The 20,400-nt window shown below is 49.3% G+C and overlaps 1 protein-coding gene across 8 annotated transcripts in view; it reads right to left on the reverse strand.

Moving 5' to 3' along the window:
- BCL6 (BCL6 transcription repressor) overlaps positions 1–20,400 on the reverse strand; it is a 34,918-nt gene that overhangs the window by 2,028 nt on the left and 12,490 nt on the right. Inside the window, exons 2-9 of one of the 8 annotated variants that reach the window (XM_053306852.1) lie at positions 16,307–16,345; positions 12,172–12,344; positions 10,830–11,051; positions 8,743–9,708; positions 6,102–6,283; positions 5,190–5,357; positions 2,452–2,582; positions 1,260–1,397 (exon numbers count right to left, since the gene is read on the reverse strand). In XM_053306852.1, coding sequence (XP_053162827.1) covers positions 1,260–1,397; positions 2,452–2,582; positions 5,190–5,357; positions 6,102–6,283; positions 8,743–9,708; positions 10,830–11,051; positions 12,172–12,332 — 1,968 coding nt within the window. In that variant the 5' untranslated portion in view covers positions 12,333–12,344; positions 16,307–16,345. The other 7 variants (XM_053306851.1, XM_053306848.1, XM_053306850.1 and 4 more) reach the window with 7 other exon arrangements.

The raw sequence follows: 20,400 nt of genomic DNA on the forward strand, positions 1-20,400 counted from the left end.
GCCCTCTCTCCTGCTGTAACTCCCCTGCAACTGGAACTCAGAGGCATTCTGCCTTTGAGGCTGGAGGAGGCCCATAGCCCTCCAACTAGTAGCCGATGATAGACCATGAAGTTATCCAAACCCCTCTTTAAAGCCATCCAGGTTGTTGGCTGTCACCACATCTTGTGGCAGAGAATTCCACAGGTTGATTGTGGCAGTAATCAAGGCAGTACGGGCACACACGCATTCAGGATGGGGCCTTCTTGATTCAACCTGAGCGGGATCAAAAATTAACTGAGCAGACATCTAAAAATGTGTGAGCGTGTGCACATGCGCACACATTAGAGGGAACATTGCTCTTCACTCTCACACAAGAGGGAAAGCCTCTAAGCTGATGCATCAACTAAATTTGTTGCAGCTAAGGATGGTAGCAACAGCAGGAAAGACCCAGCTTGGTGGCCCTGATCTAAAGTACACTTCTTGCTTCACAACTATTACCTTTACTCATATACAAAGCAACCATAATTAAATAAAATGTGGCACATGCAGCACAAGTGGATGTAAGTTTACTCACAAGTAAGTCCCACTGTGTTCAGGAACATGGGGAATGGGAATGCCTGTATAGTTAAGGCAGAGGGCCCAAAGGACATTCTACCATGAGATAAATCATGGGTAAAAATATATATATACCTAAAGGATATGGGAGAAATAGGTCTCTGCTGAGCCAAGCAATGCAAATATTGGCCTGTTGTATTAGACCAAAGAGTAGCCAGCAAGTGCCTTTGGGAAGTATTTTGTTTCTGGTTTTTGAAATTATGGGATTATGCCTCAATTTCTAAAGTTTCAGCTTATATGAATGAAGTCTCAACTGAGTCATTTATGTCAACTTGGGATCCCTTTATAAACTTTAATATCCAACAAGGACATCATTTGTTCCCATTGTCTGGATTTGATTTGTGAAGCTTTATGTACCCAGCTTTACGCAACCAAGTGTTGATCAGGCATAATCAAATGCTGATCATTGTTGCCAAATTTTCTTAGAACTGTTAAAATACTCAGAATGTTTTCTTACTCGTACTTGCTTAAAGAAATATCATGACACTGTTTCTTTTCTTTTGCTTATGTTTCAATAAAATTGTGGGGGGAAAGGGAAGTATTTTGTTTCTTAAGTCGTCATTTATCAAAGCATGGTACTTTTAGAAGTTAACAAGGAGACAGGTCTCTGCCCTGAGGATCTTACAACTGAAGGACAAGAAGTAGGGCACAGAGTCTTGACTTACATGGTAGGGCTTCTCTCCAGTATGGATTCGGAGGTGGCTCTTCAGCGTCTGCAGGTGCCTGAACCGCGTACCACAGATTTCACACGGGTAAGGTTTCTCGCCGGTGTGGATTAGCACATGAGCTCGGAGATGCGCTACCTGGCAAAAGAACATGGCGGAGTCAGAGAAGCAGTTGCCTCCTCTAGAAGGCTTGGGCTGGATGGTTCAAGTGTGGCTGAAGACCGACAAAATGAAGCTGTTTGGAGACACCCCGCTGCCCTAAAACAAGGCCTCTGGGAGGCAACCACGGGACATCCACACTCACTTCCACCACACTTGGGAACAGGGGTGACCTAAGGCTCTCTTTCTTGTTGGACTACAACTCCCATCATCCCCAGCTGGGGGGGCCACTCATGAGCTCGCCACATGGCTGAAGCCACTGCATGGGGAGAGGACGAGGCCTGCTTGTCTCTCCTGCTAAGCTTGAACCAAGGGCCTTCTGCCTGCAAATCCCGCGCTCCACCCAGAAGCAGCCCAAGGTCCTGCAGGCCAGGTGGGGGGCCAGCCCGCTTTCCAATCCGACCCTTGCAAGCTTGGAAACTGGCACGGCGGAGGGAAGCTTGCCAGTAGCCGCCTCTTACAAGCTTTGCAAGGAGTCAGAGCAAAGGCACTTGTGAGGGTCAGCGTAGTGCTTAGAGTGTTGATCTAGGACCGGGGAGACCCGAATTCAAATCCCCACTCAGCCATGAAACTCACTGTTATTTCTGTCTCAGCCTAACCTACCTCACAGGCTTGTTGGGAGGAGCAACATACCCATAGGCTTCACTCTGGACTCCTACAGGCCAGGGGTTCCCAACCTGTGGTACTCCAGATGTTGCTGAACTACCGCTCCCATCATCCCCAGGGACAATTTGTTGTGGCTAGGGATGATGGGAGTTGTAGTTCAGCAGTTTCTGTAACACCACAGGTGGGGAACCCCTGGTCTATAGACAGACAGAGCTCAAAGAGCTGCTCTGATGGTCACAGTAGTGGGGAGGGGCCTGCATTTGCCCCCCAGCAGGTGCCCCACTAAACTACCACCCGAGGTGACTGCCTCGCCTCACCTCACCCAAGGGCCTCCCCAGCTCTGCTACCACTTCTTTGCCACGCCAGGCCATTTTGGAAGGGTGGGTGGTCCCCTGAGCTGGCCTCCCACCACTTCCTGCACACCAACCTGGACAAATCTCGCCCCGCAGGTTTCACACTTGTAGGGCTTCTCTCCGGAGTGAATCCGCGTGTGGGTTTTCAGGTTGGCCGGTCGGTTGAACTGGGCACCACAAATGCTGCAGCGGTAGGGTTTCTCGCCTGTCTCGGCAAAGAGAACATAGAGAGTCTTAGCGCCCTCGGAGAAAGGAGCAGCCAGCCTCCTGGAAAGGTCTGCTACGAAGCGGAAAGCTCTGTGCGGCCCGCCAAGAGGCTCACGGCACAGCCTTTCAAGCAACAGAAAACGTCACGTTCCAGGAGCAGCACACAACGCTGTCCCCAGCCTTACACGGGTTTGCTCAGAAGATCATCACATCCGGTTCAACTGGACAGGCTGTCAGAGAAGCATTTAGGCTCACAGCACTTGAAGGAGGATGCATGGGTTATTCCTAGAGTGTCCACTCTTATTGATTTTTTAAACCTACAAAGGTTCTAGTCCTCAATGTTCAGGCTTAGAAGGATGCCAAGCAGGACTCTCAGCAGTCCAAAGTTTCCTGCCTTTCCTCTCCTCCTGCAATTCCCAGTTCTTCCCAACCTCAGCAACAAACACAACTGTATCCGTGTCCCATTTTGGGCACCCGACTGATAAAGGAGCCCATTTTAAATCTGAGTGAACACTTTCCCAGGTTATGTGTCAGTCTTAATGCTGTGCTCTAGGCCTTCTGCAGCCAATTATTGGTCTAATAGCCAAGGAAAGCCTTCCCTCTTTTCCTCCAAAGTACCCAAGAGTGCTTCTCCATAATCCGCCCATTAGGCAGGTGAGTGGTATTTATTTATATATTTAAAATATTTCTATACCACCCAAAACTTGCGTCTCTCCTGCTAGCCACTTTATTCACCACTTGCTAATAAAGCCACTTGCTCCCATGACCTGCCACCAAATCCGTGGCCAAGGTGAGGTCATCTGAACCAGGAACTTCCCAGGGTGCAGCTCGCTTTCTTGACTGAACATTGTGGGTCCTTCCAAAACCATCGATCACAGAGTGCTTTACAAACAACAAAACCCTTTGCAAGGCAGAGAAGCCTTCTGCACCCTCCCCAGTGTCTGTTGCCTGGCTAAGCCCGGGCCTCCAACACCACCAGAGGCCAGGAACTCTCACACAACGGCCATGAACTGGGGCTTGTGGCCCTGCCATCTTTGCTCCCACTGGAGGGTCCCAAGTCCTCAGTGTTTATTTAGTTGCATTGGAGTCGGGGGGGGGGGAACTATAATAGGGCAAGGGGAGACAGTTGTCTAAGGACCCACTGCCTTGGGGGGGGGCCCTAGAGGCAAGTCACATGACTGGCTTTCCCAGCTGTGCACCCACCCGGGCTTCCTTCAGTTGTATTCATCCTCCGAAACTGATGTGAGTGTTAAGACCTGGAGCTGCCAGAACAGCAGGTCTTTCTTTAGTGCCATCATCCACAATTGCATCATCCACAATTTACAAAACCTTTTAAAAAACAATTTAGGATGATGTTCTATTGTGGCACGTGTGTGTGTGTGTGTGTATTTATTTTTACTATGCTTTTTGTTACCACTATTCAGCCTCACTTAAGATTTCTTTACTTCATGAGCTGAGCTTCATTGGGGGTGGGGTGGTGGCATTTTAAAATCTTGTCTCTGGGCCCACTACAATCTTGCTATGCCCGATTGGAGTCAGGTCTTGAGGAGTCAGCTCTTGGGCATCTGCAACCGGTGTTGCCGGCATTCCAATTCCTTCAGGGGTTCTCAAATGTGGGCCCCTGGATTTCACTGGACTACAGCTCCCATCATCCCCAGTCGCAGTGGCCAAAGGCCCTTGGGAGCTATAGCCCAGCATCACCTTGGGAACCCACGCTTGAGAACCTGACTTGCTGGATTTCAAAAACCAAGCAAGGGCTAGAGCAGTTACCAGCAGCCACACCAAATCTGAATACTACGGACAACCAGTTCCTGTTGGAACGGTGAGTTCCTGCCTGTTGGAATAACCAGTTCCTGCTGCATGATGAGCTTATGCAATTACGCAATCTGAATCAGGTGGAGATCGGAGAGCTTCTTCTGGGAGGAACCAGCAAAGCAGCTTGGGTGACTAGTTGTCCCATGCTGTACCATCTCTTGCCAGTTGTTCTCTACTAAGGCCCTGCTAAATGGGTCACCAGTTCCCAGTTTGCAGATGGGGAAAACTGAGACCCCCCCCAAACAGGAATTCCAGCTCAGGTCCAGAACTTTGGACCAGAGGTGCTCTTACCCCTGGACTTTTGAGCAGAGGTCCAGGGCCTCCACACCCCCTGGGGGCTCCCAAATCCTCTGTAGTCTGTCCCGGGTGGTGTGGTTGCCATGCCATGCCACTGGCTGTGCTGGGCCAGGCGCGACCTCTGCTTCAGAGACAGAGGGGGGAGTGGGGAAAGAAAGAAGTGGGATGGGAATCTGTTAAGCTGCATGTCAAAATGTTTCTGCTAATGCATATTTGCATAGTTGCCACCTTTTTAATCTCCTTACATTCTTGTGAGTTCAGTGGCTGTTTGTGCCCTCAAGAACCCATGTGTTAAAAATAGTGTGTGTGTGTGTGTGTGTGTGTGTGTGTGGTGGGGACATGTTTAACCTGCACCGGGGATGGAGGGAGAGGGCTCCCAAATCCCCTCGGTGCCCCCATGCCCTGGACCACTCCGCTTCTCAGCCACCCACCCCTCTCGACAGACTGTGGCTTTGCAGTTGGTAGGCTCGGACGGCATTTCAGGCGGCTGTACCTGTGTGGACCGTTTTGTGGCTGGCTAGGTTCCCCTTGTAGCGGAAGGAGGCCTGGCAGCGGTCACACTTGTAGGGCTTGTCGCTGTGCATTTGGAGGGAGTGTCTCTTGAGGGAAGCCTCCTCCGAAAAGCGGCAGTGGCACTCGTTGCAGAAAAAGGTTCCATTGTCTGTCAGAGACCGAGAGAGGAAGAGGGGACGGCGCGTGAGAGGAGCAGGCACAGAGAGGAGGAGTCCATGGCCCAGTGGCTCGGGGGTGGGGGCAGCAGTGTCACTGAGCTGGGATGCCGAGGGAACCCCCGAAAGGCACATGTCCAGAGGAACCAAGAACACTGCTTGCCCAGCAGCCGTTGTGGCTGGTCCTTCCCCTGCCTCCCCCCAGGCCGGGAGCAAACTCTGTGGTTGTTGCAGAGCTGCGGAGAAACATGTCTGGCCTGCAAGAGAGGTTTGTATAGCACCCTGTGATCCCCCTGGATGAGACACAGCTCCGCCTCCCCCCACACCCCAAAGAAGCGCTTTACCAGATGTTCCCAGATCAAGAGCAAAGAGAGACAATCTGGATGATCTAAGTTCAAATGCATAGTTTTTCAATCCCATTTAAAAACATTCAGCATGGGGATTTCTGGAATTTTGAGTTTTGAAGGCCAAAAGATTCTGGACCTCGAATCCTTGAAAGTAATACTGGAATGAAGGGAGGACAACAGAGGAAGGTGCAGGCTGGGTGTGCGTGTGTGTGTCCAGCGTTAGCAGTTCCAGGGACTTCATGACCTAAACTCAGCCCAGTACAAGAGAAGGGCTCCATCTTTGTACACTTATGTCCAAGAGCAGAGAGGAGTTCGGGGTCGGTGCTTGTATTTTTGGAGGCGGGAAAGAAGAGAAAGGGCACCCCACTCAAAAGTGGTTCCTGAGCTTACCGCAACTGGAATCTGAGTATTCGGACTGCGTTTCCCCCATCTCCTCTCCGAAGTTTGAGCCAGGGGTATGAAGGCACATCTCGGAATGCTGGGGGGATTGGGAGCCGCACGAACTGCACTTGGAGGAATGCAGGTAGACGGGGGACTGGCCCTCACTACTCCGAGGAGACCCATCCAGTGACCTGGGGAAGACATTGTATAAGGCATGCAATTAGAGCCGGTAAGTAACCCCTGACTTGCTCCAGGGGCTGGAAAGGAGGCGACAGAGACCTGGTAACGCTCTTTAAGAAATCTTGGTTGGTGGATCAACTGGCAGTTTAGAATGGGCGAATCAGTTTGCATATGACTGAAGCAATGGTTTTGAAGGGAAAAGATTTCCTCTTTTCTTTTTGGTGGGGCATGTCTATGTCACAAAAGAGGCATGTCCTCTGGTGTGAGAATGAAGCCTCTCCTAAGATGAAGTTTGTCATCAGTTTCCAATAACTACTTGTATTATAAATAAGTCTCCCCAGTGCCACAAGGGATTTTAATCTAACCAAGTAATTAGTTAAAGGTTACAGCCTTCAGCTACAGCTAGCTTGTTAGGATAGCATTTTAATTCTCTCTGTTTATGGCTACCACCAGCTCGTTTGGTGGCTACTCGGGACCGGGCCTTCTCTGTGGCTGCCCCAGGGCTCTGGAATGCACTCCCTGTTAAAATCAGAGTTTCTCCATCTCCGACTCTTTTTAAGAAGACCTTTAAGACACACTTGTTATCTCAGGCTTTTAATTGGCTTTAGATCATAATTGTTTTAATCATTTTATCCTGTTTTTAGATTTGTTGTATTTTAACTTATGTACCCCACCCCAGGGATGCACATGTCTGGCAGTTTAGAAACATGATAAATAAATTCACAGGAGCAAATCCTGTGGAAAAACCCTATTTGTGAATCTGTCCAATGTACAGAGAATGATTTTGTTCAAATGGAGAGCCTGTTCTGGACATAATACTTTCTTCCATCAAAGTGCATTTAAAAAACTATTTTATGTTCTCTATTTTATGGAGAACATGATGCAAAATTTATACTGAGACTGAGAATCCACCCAGCTGCTTTTCAGGTGGGACTCCCCTTCTCCACTAGTGGCCTGCCAGTTTTGAGTTCTGGTCTCAACATTCAGTTCAGAATTGGGAACAGTACTCCCGTGGAAGAAAATGCTACAGCATAATAAGAAATCTTAAAGTACTCAGCATTGAAAGACAAACATTGCAAAGTCAGAAATTTATTTTCAGTTCTACAGTCTTGGAGAAACTTGGGTGTTTTAGCATAACAATGCATAATAAAACATAATAATATGTTTTAACATAAGAAGTTTCCGGGCAAAATACAAAATGCCAGTCATTACCTATAAAGCCCTTAACAGCTTGTGGCAGAGTTATTTAAGAGGATGCCTTCTTCTTCGTCAACCCCGCCGCCTCTCAAGAGCATCTGGGGAGGTCTGGTTGAGGTTGCCACCAGCTTAGTTGGTGGTGACTCGAAAATGGGCCAATTCTAGAGTTACCCCGGGACTATGGAACTCGCTTCCTAATGAAATCAGAGTTTCCCCTTCTCTGAATGTTTTTAAGAAGGAACTAAAAACATACCTGTTTAGTCAAGCTTGTAGTTTATAGTTTTAAAGTTTCCACTTTTGGAGTTTCTAATGTATTTTAAATTGTTTTAATTATGTTAATGGTTTTTATATGGTGAACTGCCCCACGACCTTTTGTATTGGGCGGTATACAAATGCACTAATAAATAAATAAATAGGAACTAATTTCAGGTCTTGGTAACAGGATACTGGGAGACAGTATTGAAATTTCAATAACCGAATCAAATCTAGAAATCAAGTGTGAGGTCTTGGCAGAGAACAAGTTTGAAAGAACTCATTAAATGTCAAAATCTGGGCTACATTTAACATTTATGCACAGTGAGACTAAGGCCGCATTTGCACATAACACAAAACTGGAGGTGAATGGAACTCCGGTTTAAAAAACCATGCATCCGAATACGGCAACCACAGTTTAAACAGAAAATGGACCTGCAGATTCCCTCCCTGGACAGTGATTTGTACCTTCTGGTTGTAGTGAGGTCCACCACCTGGACCTCCGATTCCATGGTGCCCGCGTTACATCCAAACACTGGCACTGCAGTCTGGTTGCTTTGCTACTGGAGTTGAGGGAGGAAGCTCCTCCCTTGCTCCGGCTGCCATTGGCTGCCGGGGCTGTCCTTCATTAAAGGAGGTAGCCCTGGCAGCCAGTTCCCCCTCCTCTCTGGAATCAGTGAGACTGCAAAGACGGAGCTCTCCTAAATGTCCGAATTCAGATGGGAGACGGTTCTTTAAAACAATCCATGGGATGTCTTTGTTGCATATTCATTTGCATTGCACAAATTCAGGCTAAAGAAGAGGAAGCCCATTTACAAAGCTTGACTTTGAGACAAACCTGAGAGACATCAAGTTTGACATTACCAGATAGCCAAGATGACAGCCATTACACAAGCAACTGGAGACCATTAGGGGCTCCCGCTGGTGATGCATGCAGTAAACGCATTTCCTAACAGATCCTGTCAACATTGATGGACCTTTCGCTAGCTCAAAACCCCCAAACCAAGAGCAGCTCTGTTACCTGTTAACAATGTTGTTCAGCCTGCTTGCCTGGGGGATTGTAGAGTCTTCCCCACTGATGCTCATCTTCGTGGGAGATTGCATGTCTAAATTCTCAGGCTCCATTGGCTGTTGGCAAGTCAGAGGGGGCATGTAGGACTGCGGAGAGAGGGTCCCCGTCTCGTTCTGCTCAGGACTGTCTTGCTTGGCACTCTGGTTGAGCGAGTTGAGGACAATGAACTTGTACTTCTTCCAGTTGCAAGCCTTCAGGTCAGTCGGACTCTTGGCAGAGAGGGACCCAGAGCTCTGACCGATGCGGGCATTCTTGCTGCTGCTTGACTCGGTCGGCGAATTGGGTTGGCAGTCTGATTTCTGGGGGCTCTGGGGGCTAATGAGAACCTTGCGGTTCATTGGTGTGTTGGTTGGCTCAAACCGTTGACCGATCTCATTTTCCTTCAAGGATCTCTCTTCTTCCTTGCTCACTTTGTCGCAGGTAAAGTAGGCATTGTTACGGGCCAGAGGAGCAGCACTGTAGTGCACATCACTTTTGACCTCTTCTGCAGCAGCGTCTTTTGGAGAATAGATGGTAGGGTGGCACATGCTGGGTGAGACATCTGTGACGGTCCTGGTGTACTCTGTGGTGCTTGTCCGGGCACCACTGCAGGGCAGCCCACGTTCCCTCGGGAAAGGGTTGGCTCTTGCAGTGTCCGACAGCGGCATCCTAGCCTCTCGCAGCTCTTCGTCTGAGAAGAGGTACCCGTTGATGGGCATGGGGTTGTATCCAGTGTAGGAGATGGGTGACCCAGAGAGGCTGCTGTACAGGCCGGGGGCATAGGCCCGCCCGTCACACATGGGCCCGTTCCGAAGAGGCATGCTGTTCTCGGCTAGCTCTCTGGTTCGGTAAGCCATCATCTCTGGATGGCTCAGCATCCGGCTGGACAGGAATTCTTCCCGAGGAGCCTTTACAGCAGATACCATCTCCGTTTCACTGGAGCGGGGGGAAAGGGAGATGACAAAATAGAAGTTTAGATAATGATCCTGCCGTTGACTACAACCTATGCTTTTATCTGCTTGCTTGGGGGAAGACTCAGTGGGAACAGGCAAGCTGACCTGGCCATCGGCTATGGCGGAAACGGACTCAGCTCATCTTGAGCCTGGGGATAAAAGAAGCAAAACAAGAGGCCAACGGTCATTGTGTCTGGGGATGAAGAGAGTTGCAGCCCAACACCATCTGGGGACTCAAGGCTGAGAACTCCTGAATTAGTTGTTCCAGGCCAGTGTTTCAGAATGCCCGGAAGCAGCACAAGACTGGACCAGACGCAGGCTGTCTATTGCTCCAGACAAGCAAGGAACCTGAACGCAAACCCTAAAGTGTAAAGTCTATTCGGCCTCCCGAGTGTCATTCCTAAAGGTTCCTGGACCTCCGATGAGGACGACACTCCTCACAGGTAACAGGTGAGGCAAGGCTTGCATCACTTTCGAGTATTTAGGGGCTGCCACTTTATACAGCCATTCTGCAATTTAATATCATGCTTCCCCTAAGGTTCTGTATCTTAAACCCGAAGCATAAGGGCATACTATACAAGAGTATATCATGCATGTTCTCATCCAAACTGAGAACTCCACAGAAGGAGGCGCTCAGCCCTGATCTGGAAACCAGCTCCAAAGAAGGTCCTGCATCACTTCCCCAGCTGCTTCAGAATCAGTCATGGTGTCTTGGTTTTTTTCTTTTTCTATGTAAACCACTTTGAGAACTTTGGTTGAAGAGTGGTAAATATTCATAGTAACAGCAGCAGCAGCCACCTAGCAAATGTCCCCAGGCAGGGAATTCCAAAACAGCCAGGTACCCTCCAAAGAAGACCTTTCTGTATACCCTTACTGTCGGGACTTGGCATACAAATATCAAAAGGCAGAAGGACAACATGGCACCCTTCAAAGACCCCAAGTGGGGGGGAAAGGACAGGCAGCAGTACTTGGCTGAGAATATGTTGCATTGGGCAGTCAACCTGAGGAATCACTGCACTGGAAAAGCCATTGTGACTAGGAAGGCAGATCACTTGGCTCAAGCTACCCATTACACTCAAGGCCACTTAGTACAGCATGGCTCACCTGGTGTTGAGAAGCCTCCGACACGTGTCCACGACGTGTTCCATCTGCAGGTAGAGGGCGGTGCTCATGACGGCCATGATGTTGCTCTCCCTCAAGTTGAGGCGGGAAGTGTACATAAACTCCAGGAGAATGCCAAATCCTTCCGGGTTGATCTCAGGATCCAAGTTGATGATGTTCAAATTGCACTTCAGCTGATCAGTGAAAATACTGTAGAAAAGGCCACTGGAAGGAAAGGAAGGAGACCAGAAATACTGAGAGGTAGAGAAAAAGAAACTGAAGAGGCAGGATCCAAGATGGCTCACCTGCCATGTGACTTACTGTACCAGTGGAACAGAAAGATGAAGTTGCTCCTTCCCAGCCAAAGTGCTCAAAATCTACCCGCCCCCTTCTCTGGGCCAATATGACAGGGGAACCCAAATCTATTCTTCCCTGCTTCAGGAACACAAGTATCGGAAAATATAGCAAATCAAGTCCCACAACTTTCCATATAGATAGAGAGATCCCTGATGAACTGATGCCTTTAAGACAGGGATGGCCAATCTGAGGGTCCCCAGCTATTGTTGGACTACAACTCTCATCATCCCGAGCCACAATAAAACTTGAGAACCCCTGAGGTTGGCCACTCCTGTCAGATTTAAGATCTTCTGTGGACTTATTTGAAGTAGCTTACCTACATCTCAGGTATTATTGACACTTGTATAATACCCATGTGCTTAAGGTGCAGAAGATGGGCCTTCCTTTCCTCCTCAAGAAAGCATGCTCAAATATCTAAAAGGACAGTTCTTCTCACACACATTCCAGTCAATCTGTCACTGGGCCATGCAGAGCTGATGCCAGGCTTCTCTAGGTCCTGGGTCTGCACTGGGCCCCATTCAACCCCCCACTCTAGTGGGCAGCAGCAGCAGCTTCTCCTCCTCTTCCCAAGAACTTAGCAGGGAAGAGGAGGAGCTATCGTGGAGTCCCTTGGTAGCAACTCCTTCTCCTCCCATCAGCCAATCTGCTTTCTCTGCATGGTTGCAGGGGTGTTTGAGAGCAAGCCCATTGGCTGCTGGGAAGGAGGAGCTACTGTGAAAGTCTTGTGCTTTCGCTCCTCTTCCTGCTCTCCCCACAGGCCAATAGGCAGCAAAGGAAGCAGTGGTAGACGTCTGTGGGCCACTGCAAGTGGGTCCACCAGGTAGGCAAGTGCTCAGGCTCAGGCTCGCAACCCTGGTCATTAGGTCATGCCTACGTCAACACTGGCCCTGAGAGGCCACCGGCCAATAAGACGCCCTAGCCAATCAGCCAGCAAACTTGGGTTTGATTGACTTAGCTGGGGCAGCATCGATGCTCTGTCAATGCTCACCTACAGGCCATCAGGACTGTTTTGTGGGCTCTGAACTGTTCCCGGTTGACGATGATGACGACGTCAGTCAGGATATCCCTGTTCCTAAGGCGGTTGAGATTGAGGAGGACATCGCTGGCGTGTCGGGTGAACTGGATGCAACTGTCTGCCGGAGAAGCCATCTTGTGTTTGTCCTGCAGGTGAGCAGAGGGGAGGAGGGCACCATGAGCCAGTGTAACTGTGGAAAGTTTGTTCAGGAGGGCATTTGTTTGGTCTGCAGAATGAATCGCTCTCAGTCTGCAGGAGTACAGAGGCTTTATTGCCTGCCGTTGGCACTGGCCTCCATCTGCTCCGAGCATCCCACCTGATACCCTTGCAGTCACTGGAAGCTTAGAAGAATCCCAAGGGCAGGACTGGAACCAAGAGGTTGAGATGGCGAGAAAACCATCTGGATTCAGCTAGATACTAGAAGGAACTTCCTAAGTGTAAGAGCTGTCTGACAGTGGAACAGTCTGCCCTGGGCACTGGTGAGCTCAGGCAATCCTCCACTGGAGATTTTTCGACAGAGGCTGGATGGCCTTCCATTAGGGGTGCTGAGCAGGGGATTGGACGAGAAGACCTCCTAGGTCCCTTCCAACTCAAGAACTCTATGATTGTGCAGCATGGTATGGAGTGTAGGGCCTATGACCCCATTATCCTTCGTTTTAGGCTCTGTTTTTATTTTGCATGTAGAGAGTCCCAGGTTCAATCCCTGGCAGTATATCCAGATAAGGCAGGGAAAGACTGCTGCCTGGAACCCCAGAGGAATGCTGCCAGTCCTGTGCTAGATGGACCCATTGCTTGACTCGGTATAAAGCATCTCCCTATTTCTGTATTGTGTTTAAAGTGAAGCCTTATTTGAATTGTTTATAGTTCTGTTGTAAGCCAGCTAAATATCATAAGAATAGCCTTGCTGGATCAGGCCCAAGGCCTATCTAGTCCAGCATCCTGTTTCACACAGTGGCCCACCAGATGCCTCTGAGAAGCCCACAGGCAGGAGTTGAGGGCATGCCCTCTCTCTTGCTGTTGCTCCCCTGCAACTGGTACTCAGAGGCATCCTGCCTTTGAGGCTGGAGATGGCCCACAGCCACCAGACTAGTAGCCATCGATAGACCTGTCCTCCATGAATTTGTCTAAACCCCTTTTGAAGCCATCTCAGTTAGTGGCCATCACTACATCCCGTGGCAGAGAATCCCATAGATCATGCGCTTTGTGGAAAAAGTACTTCCTTTTGTTGGTCCTAAATTTCCTGGCCATCAGTTTCATGGGATGGAATGTGCTGTGAGAGAGGAAGAAATTTTTGGTTCTGCCCTCTCTCTCTACTCTATGCACAATTTTATACACCTCAATCATGTCTCCCCTTAGTCGCCTCTTTTCCAAGCTAAAGAACCCCAGATGCTGTAGCCTTGCCTCATACGGAAGGTGCTCCAGGCCCCTGATCATCGTGGTTGCCGTCTTATTCTGCACCGTCTCCGGTTCTACAATGTCCTCCTTAAGATACGACCAGAATTGAACACAGTACTCAAAATGTGGCTGCACCATATATTTGTATAAGAGCACTGTAATATTAGCATTTTTATTTTCAATCCCTTTCCTAATAGGGACGTGCAGAACCAGTTAACTCACAAATCGGACAGCTGCAAACCAGGCTAGTTTGAGCGGTTCGAATGTGAACCGCTTCGAACGGGTTCGTCTAAACAAGGCCTGATCAACTTAGCACCCTCCCGACTGTTTTTTCCACTACAACTCTCACAATCCCCAGCCACAGTGGCCAATAGCCAGGGCTTATGGGAGTTGTAGGCCAACATCTACAGGAGGGCCGAAGTTAAGCAGCCCTAGTCCAAACCCTCTGTCATTAAAAACACAAGACCAAAACTTATTAGTGTGGTAAAAAGGGCAGGTAGGTGTGAGGCGGAACTAAAATAACTGACAGAGAGAGACCACAAGATATACTAACAACAACAAAAACAGGTTTACTTGTGAGAAAGAGGTTTCAAATATGCAGAAACAAAAAACAAAAACCCAAACACCCCACAGTACAGGAATAGTAGATGAAAGATAGGTTGGCATTGGTGAGAATACAAAAGTTACACAACACAGCCAAGCAAACTTGTTAGCATTCTGTCACAGGGCCTAGCAGGCTTCAGTAGGACCAGCTTCCTCACTGCTAACTCCCCTAGCAGTTTCAGCCCGATCTTATCCTGCTAGTGTTGTAGCCTTCTGGCTCACACAACACGCTGCAGCAAAATGTCTAGCAGAGCTCTTTTCTTTTACAGCTCTGCTCTCCCCTGGGCTGAGACACAGTCCCCCTTTTATTCCGTTCTCAAGGGATACCTTGGCCAATGAGAGAAATTGTTACCTCAGGCAGCTAGAACCTTCTCTCTCTGCCCAGAGACAACCAATAGCAACAGTTTATCATTTTCCCTCCAAAACTCTGCAGCTGACAACTTTTACCTCAGAGCTACTTGTCGGAGGTAGCAACATTTTTAACCCTTACGGAGCTTGGAGTGGACACAGAACAAGGCAAGTACAAAACAAAACTGCAAAGCATAAAACCACGTGGGAAGGGGTCATTCCCTCACAGCCTCCCCGAGCTTCTCCATGTCAGCCACCTTGGCTTCAAAGGAACGGACTTGTTCCCCGAGAACCAGGAGCTGTTTGCCCCGAGTCCACACCCATGACTTGTTCAGGAAGACAGTCGTACTCAACACTCCGTGCAAAAAACTGGGAAGCACCCCCTCCCCAGCTGGCATTCTACCTTCATAACTGGTTGTACTGGCTGTTAAGAATAATACTGGTTTTCTTGAAAGCTAGGTCACAGGTGCAGTTGTCAGCTAATTGAAGATTTTAAGCTCTGCCCACAAAAGTCACACGAGTGGGACAGGACTCACCTTCTCCTCATGCTGGGTGTCTCCTTTGTAACAAAGGGGGGTTGCTTGTATGCCTCTCCACATACTTCCCCACTAAACTCCACAGAAAACGCCTTTGATATCTGTTAGCAAACTCCTGTTCATAAAGCTCCGGGCAGCAAAACTCCCCATTCTGAGCCTTGTCTCTTCAAGAGCGGATTCTAAACTGAGCCAGCTCAGGAATGTGGGCCCTCCCACAAACTGTGTGACTCACCTGCAACTAATTCCTACCCACCGTCTCCTTAGGCACAACTGAATCTGAAACTGCCCTGACAAAAACAAACCCCTAGCCAGCCGGAAATCAAACCCCAGAAAAAACTAGCCCTAACAAACTTGCCTTGTTCTCTGCCCCGCCACCCCATTTCCTAGTTTATTTATTTGCTTGCTTGCTTGAGAAAGGAGAACAAAGATTTGTTGCTCCCCCTGGACTGAACCTTGTCTTCTCAAGAGCTGCTTCCCAGACTTATATACAGTACTGTTGTATACCGGGTAAATCTTATATACTCAAGCGAAGGAGAAAGATATAAATATTTTAAATAAATACGCAAGAGAGCCTCCAGGATCAGAGGCACTATGCCTCCAAGTACCAGATGCTAATGAAAGTGACAAGAGGGGAATGCCTTGCTTGTAAGGTGCTAGAATGAATGGCTAGCCGGACCTCTGATCTGCGCCAGGAAGGCAGTGTCCCGATTACTAGCTATGACTGGACCCCGGAGCTTCAAGGGCCAGGCAGGCGATCCCTCTGATGAATGTGGAACTCTGGACCCATCTCCAGCCCTCAAAGCCTGCTGTGACTGTAGGAGTTTTAAACATTTTAGCAGGGTTGTTAGGTGTTTTTTTTAAAAAAAATTAATAATGTTGTGAGCTGCCTCACAACAGCCGAGCTGAACAGAGAACCACATGAGTCCAAAAGTGGCCTATAAATTAATATAACTACAGAGATCAAGAGGAGAGAGGGAGAAGACCCTGCCAAGTGGATGCCTCCAAGGAAGAGGCTCCTGCAGCCTGAGAACAAGCCTCAGACACCAAATTCCTCAGTGACAACATCTGTTACTCCCACCCACCCAATTCCCACCAGCAAGAGCTAAATATGTGATGGTTTTTGTCAAACAGCAGCCCTCTTGAATACGGCTTCCAGTTGTGCCTAATGAAATACTCCATTTGGCACACTTTCCCAAGAAGCCAGGCGTGAAATTACATCGACGTACCTCGTGCTGCAGTTCACAGTCCAAAAGTTTCTTTCAGACCTACAGAGGCAAAAAGGAAAGAAAATGAGAGGCGGCACAAGACAGAAGCTGAGCAACATCCCAGAAGGAGATTTGGAAGCTGGAAGGAGACACTGGAAGACAGAGCCACCGTGTCATCCGGGGATCACAGCCAAGGCAGGCAGTGCTTGCTTCCCAGTATCATCTATGCAATCTCAGAGTTGGATTTCACACTCTCCACCCTAATGTGTCACGAAGCCATCTGGATCAGAGTAGGAGTTCGCAAACTTGGGCCCCCAGACGTTCTTGGAAGACAACTCCCAACTTCCCCACCCACAACGGCCACAGGGCACTATGTCATCCGCCCACATATGGGGACCAGGCTTGGGAACCCCTCGAGTCAGAGAATCAAGGAGAGGCTTTGTGGCAAGGCAATCCAACCCCCCCTAGTTCTGTACTCTTTCCCGGCCCCCACCCACACCTCCAAATGCCTTTAAATGATACAGTCCCCAACGGAAGTGAACCAAGCCCACAGAATTTCAGACAAATCCATATGCAGCACAAAATCTGGGCATTCCAATCTCAGAATTCAATGGTTTTGAAAAATACGCAACATTCCATAAGCCCAGGACTTCAGCACACCGTGCGCAGGAAACACAACTGAGGTCACACAGGAAGACAGAGGCAGGGTACACATAGGCTCAGTTTGCCCGAGAACTTGTTCGAGCTTTGTTGAAGGTTGCGGGAGTGAGCTGGATGAAGAGTTAAGGGCATCACTTCATATGTGTGTGCGTGTGTGTGTGTGTGTGCGCACACGCTTGCTTTTATTTTTAAAAAGCCAACGCCAGCTCAAAGGTGTTTTTTTTAAAGACATTCCTCAGGACAAATCCCCTCTCTTCCCAGCGTAGACTTTTAAAGTCTAATAAAACATCACTCCATAAAAGTGCTCTCTGTTGTGTAAACTCTTGGGATTCAGCCCATAAAACTAGTCCCACACCCCCAGGAGAAAGAGAGGGGAGCTGAACAGTGATGCAGCAGCCAACGTGCCTTTCACTGACATTCCATTCCAGACATAAAAGACAGCGTGCAAGTCTGAGAGCTGCTGAGGTCCGCCCCCCCTCCCAAATTCCAGGCAGCAGCGGCTCATCCGAACGAGACGGGGTGCATCTAAGGAGGTGCAGATGCCTCTGTTTCCTGGCCTCTCCCCTCCCAGCCCAGTGTTAACGAGAGCCGCACTGCCAGCAGGCTGGTCATTTGTCAGGTACAGCTGTGCACCTGTTCAGTTCAGCAACAGGGAAAGGGAGAGTGAAGTAGCTCAGTGGCAGAGCACCTGCTTTGCATGCAGAAGTTTCTGGGGCCAGTTCTGGGCGAAAGGGACTCGGTGGGGGGGGGCTGGGCTGGGCTGGTGCTCAACACCTTTGCTAACAGAGACAGAACTCAGCTGGACAGGTGAGGTCTGGGACTCCAAGTAAGGCAGCATTATCTGTTCAACTGAGCCAAGTTTTGCCAGGTCAGACCTTTAGAGGAAACGACCTCCCACTCTGTAGGTGGAGGATTATCAACTTCTGTCTAGCTAGCCAAAGTGTTTTCTTGCCACACTAATGTGAGCACATGCACAAGCCTCTTTTCATTCCTGTTTCTAAAGGGAACTGCCCCCCACCCATGATGTTAAATAATCTCCAGTCTGTCTCTGTGTGTGCCATAGGGACCCTTTTACAGGCCTCTGAACAGGTTCGAACACCGGGGGGGGGGGGGAGGATTGAAGTTTGAAGCCAGGGGAGGGTGCCTCTTTAAGGGCGGGGGAGGGTGCACTTACCCCTCTCGCCACTCCCCCCCCCGCCGGCGCTCATTGCCATCAAAAGCCCTCAGGGTGGCAGCAAACCTCCCTGCCGCCCCTTCCCCCTCCTTGGCTGGAAGTGGCCGGAAGTACGCGATGGGTGCATGCACACCCATCGCAGGGAGGAACGCTGCCGCCCCAAAGGCTTTCAACGGCAACAAGCGCCAGCAGGGGAAAAGCAGCGGGAGGGGTAAGTGCACCCTCCCCTGCCCTTAAAGCTGGGACGCCTTCGAACGGCCCCGCCGCGGTTCCGTGCACATCCCTAGTGTGTGGTAACTTCCACACATCTAATTTTGCACAAAATACAGTCCTGAGCCTCCTCAATGACCGAACTGTGGAGGCAGGTTATTCCTTTCCCATTTCACAGGTGGGAAAACAGAGGCCAGGAGAGCAAGGCCTGCCCAGTGCTACCAAGCAGGGGGTGGTGGGAAAGGCAATGCAATCACTTTCGGGATGCTTAGTGTCTGAGCAAGAGAGATCAGCACACCCCTATTTTGTCCTCAGCTTCGTCAACCCCATTCTCGACCCACCCTCAAGATGACATGCGTCTATTTCGGAAGTGGTGGATGGCTTCACATCATTCCCTTTCCCCATTCATTGCCTTTTGTTCATTAGGCTGGTCAAAAGGGAGATTCTTTTACAGGATCACTCCTGCAGATCAGCTGCACAAAACTCTGGAGCCCGTTCCTAATGAAAAGACTGAAGGGGTTGTGGGCCCCCAGCTGTGTGATCCTACTCCTCTGTGTGCCCTAGACTTCAGGAAGCAAGGATAATAGCGACTAAAATGCGGGGCCTTCTTGGTGCTGGTGCCTTGATGGAACTCCCTCCTCAGACAAGCAAGGGAGGCACCTACACTGGTATCTTCAGGAAGCAGGTTAAACATTCTTCCAAGGGCTCTTAAGCTTGGGTCCCCTGATGTTGGTAGACTTCTACTCCCATCATCCCTACTCACTTCGGCCATTGTAGCAGGGGATGATGGTTACAACACATCTGAGGACCCAGGACTGAGAACCCCTGCACTATTCTATCTATCAAGCTCTTATCTTGGCTACTTACTGAACAATGGTTCAGTAAGAAATGGTTATAAATTTCTGGTTTTAAGCCATTTTATTGGTTCCGTTTTGGGTGCCTTGGTGCTCTTTTTGTATTTTTACGATGATATTCAGGGCCAGAATTAGGGGCAGGAAACCCTCTGAGGCCCCAGACTTCCAGGACACCAGGCATTTGAGTCACTCCTAAATTTTAAAAGCCATGACAGATTAGAGGAACAAATTCGGTTTTGTCGGCTCCAAATGTCATGCAAAAAGATCTGTGCAGATCCAGGTATGGAGATCTGCCATCCTGTGTGACAGGGATGATCCTGCCCACAGAGTTTCATCACTTGGATGCACAAAGGACTACAAAGGCAATTCCCCCTGCCCCACAAAAAAATAAAATAAAATAAAATTAAGGTATCTGGAAGCTGAACGAGTGGAATGAGTGCCAAAGACGCTTCTTGCCCAGGGAACCCTTTGGCTTAGGACTGGCGGCTGATTCTAATAAATTGTTTTTAGGGTTTTCTTTTGTGGGTGCTTGGGAGACTCTGAAGTTGAAAAGCATCATACAAATATTTAAAAATGAAACAAGCAAACAAGCTGTATTCTCTTTCAAATATTTAATCTTTCATTAAAAACAGCCGAAGACGACACATTCCGGCCTCCCTTCTCCCTGTGCCCCTCCGAGCTCCACTTTAGTCATGAACTACTCTGAGGGGGTCTCTTCGCCTGGACACCCCTTCCTCCTAGCCATGCTCCCCATGCCAGGAGAGAGAGGTTTCTCCATCAGCTCTCGCTCTCTCTCTCTCTCGAATCAGGGATGAGGTCAGGCTTGGCCCAGGACGGCTTCCCCATATCACCAGCTACTGAAGAGGCGCCTTGTGCTCACCACCACCTCAATGACACTTTATCCTCCGCTCCTGGAATCAACCAACTGTGCAAAAGCTGCCATCACATTAGCTTCATACCAAGAGCCCCCAAACGATTCCAAAGCATCTTCATGTCGGGTTTGCTATTATGGTTCTGTCCACTAGAGTGCGCTCCTGTGTCAGGAATGCCCACGTCTCAGCCCTGGTTCTTTTATTGCAGGAGTCTATGCCCCCACCCCCCCACCCCAATCCTGGGATCATGACTGGTTGCATGATCCCACCAGCACTGCAAGCCGGCACTTTCCAGTCCGAGACTTCAGACCGAGTGGAAAGCTACCAGGTGGCCACCAAACTGGC

Source organism: Hemicordylus capensis, chromosome 3 (assembly GCF_027244095.1).
Source record: "Hemicordylus capensis ecotype Gifberg chromosome 3, rHemCap1.1.pri, whole genome shotgun sequence".
Lineage (NCBI taxonomy): Eukaryota > Metazoa > Chordata > Lepidosauria > Squamata > Cordylidae > Hemicordylus > Hemicordylus capensis.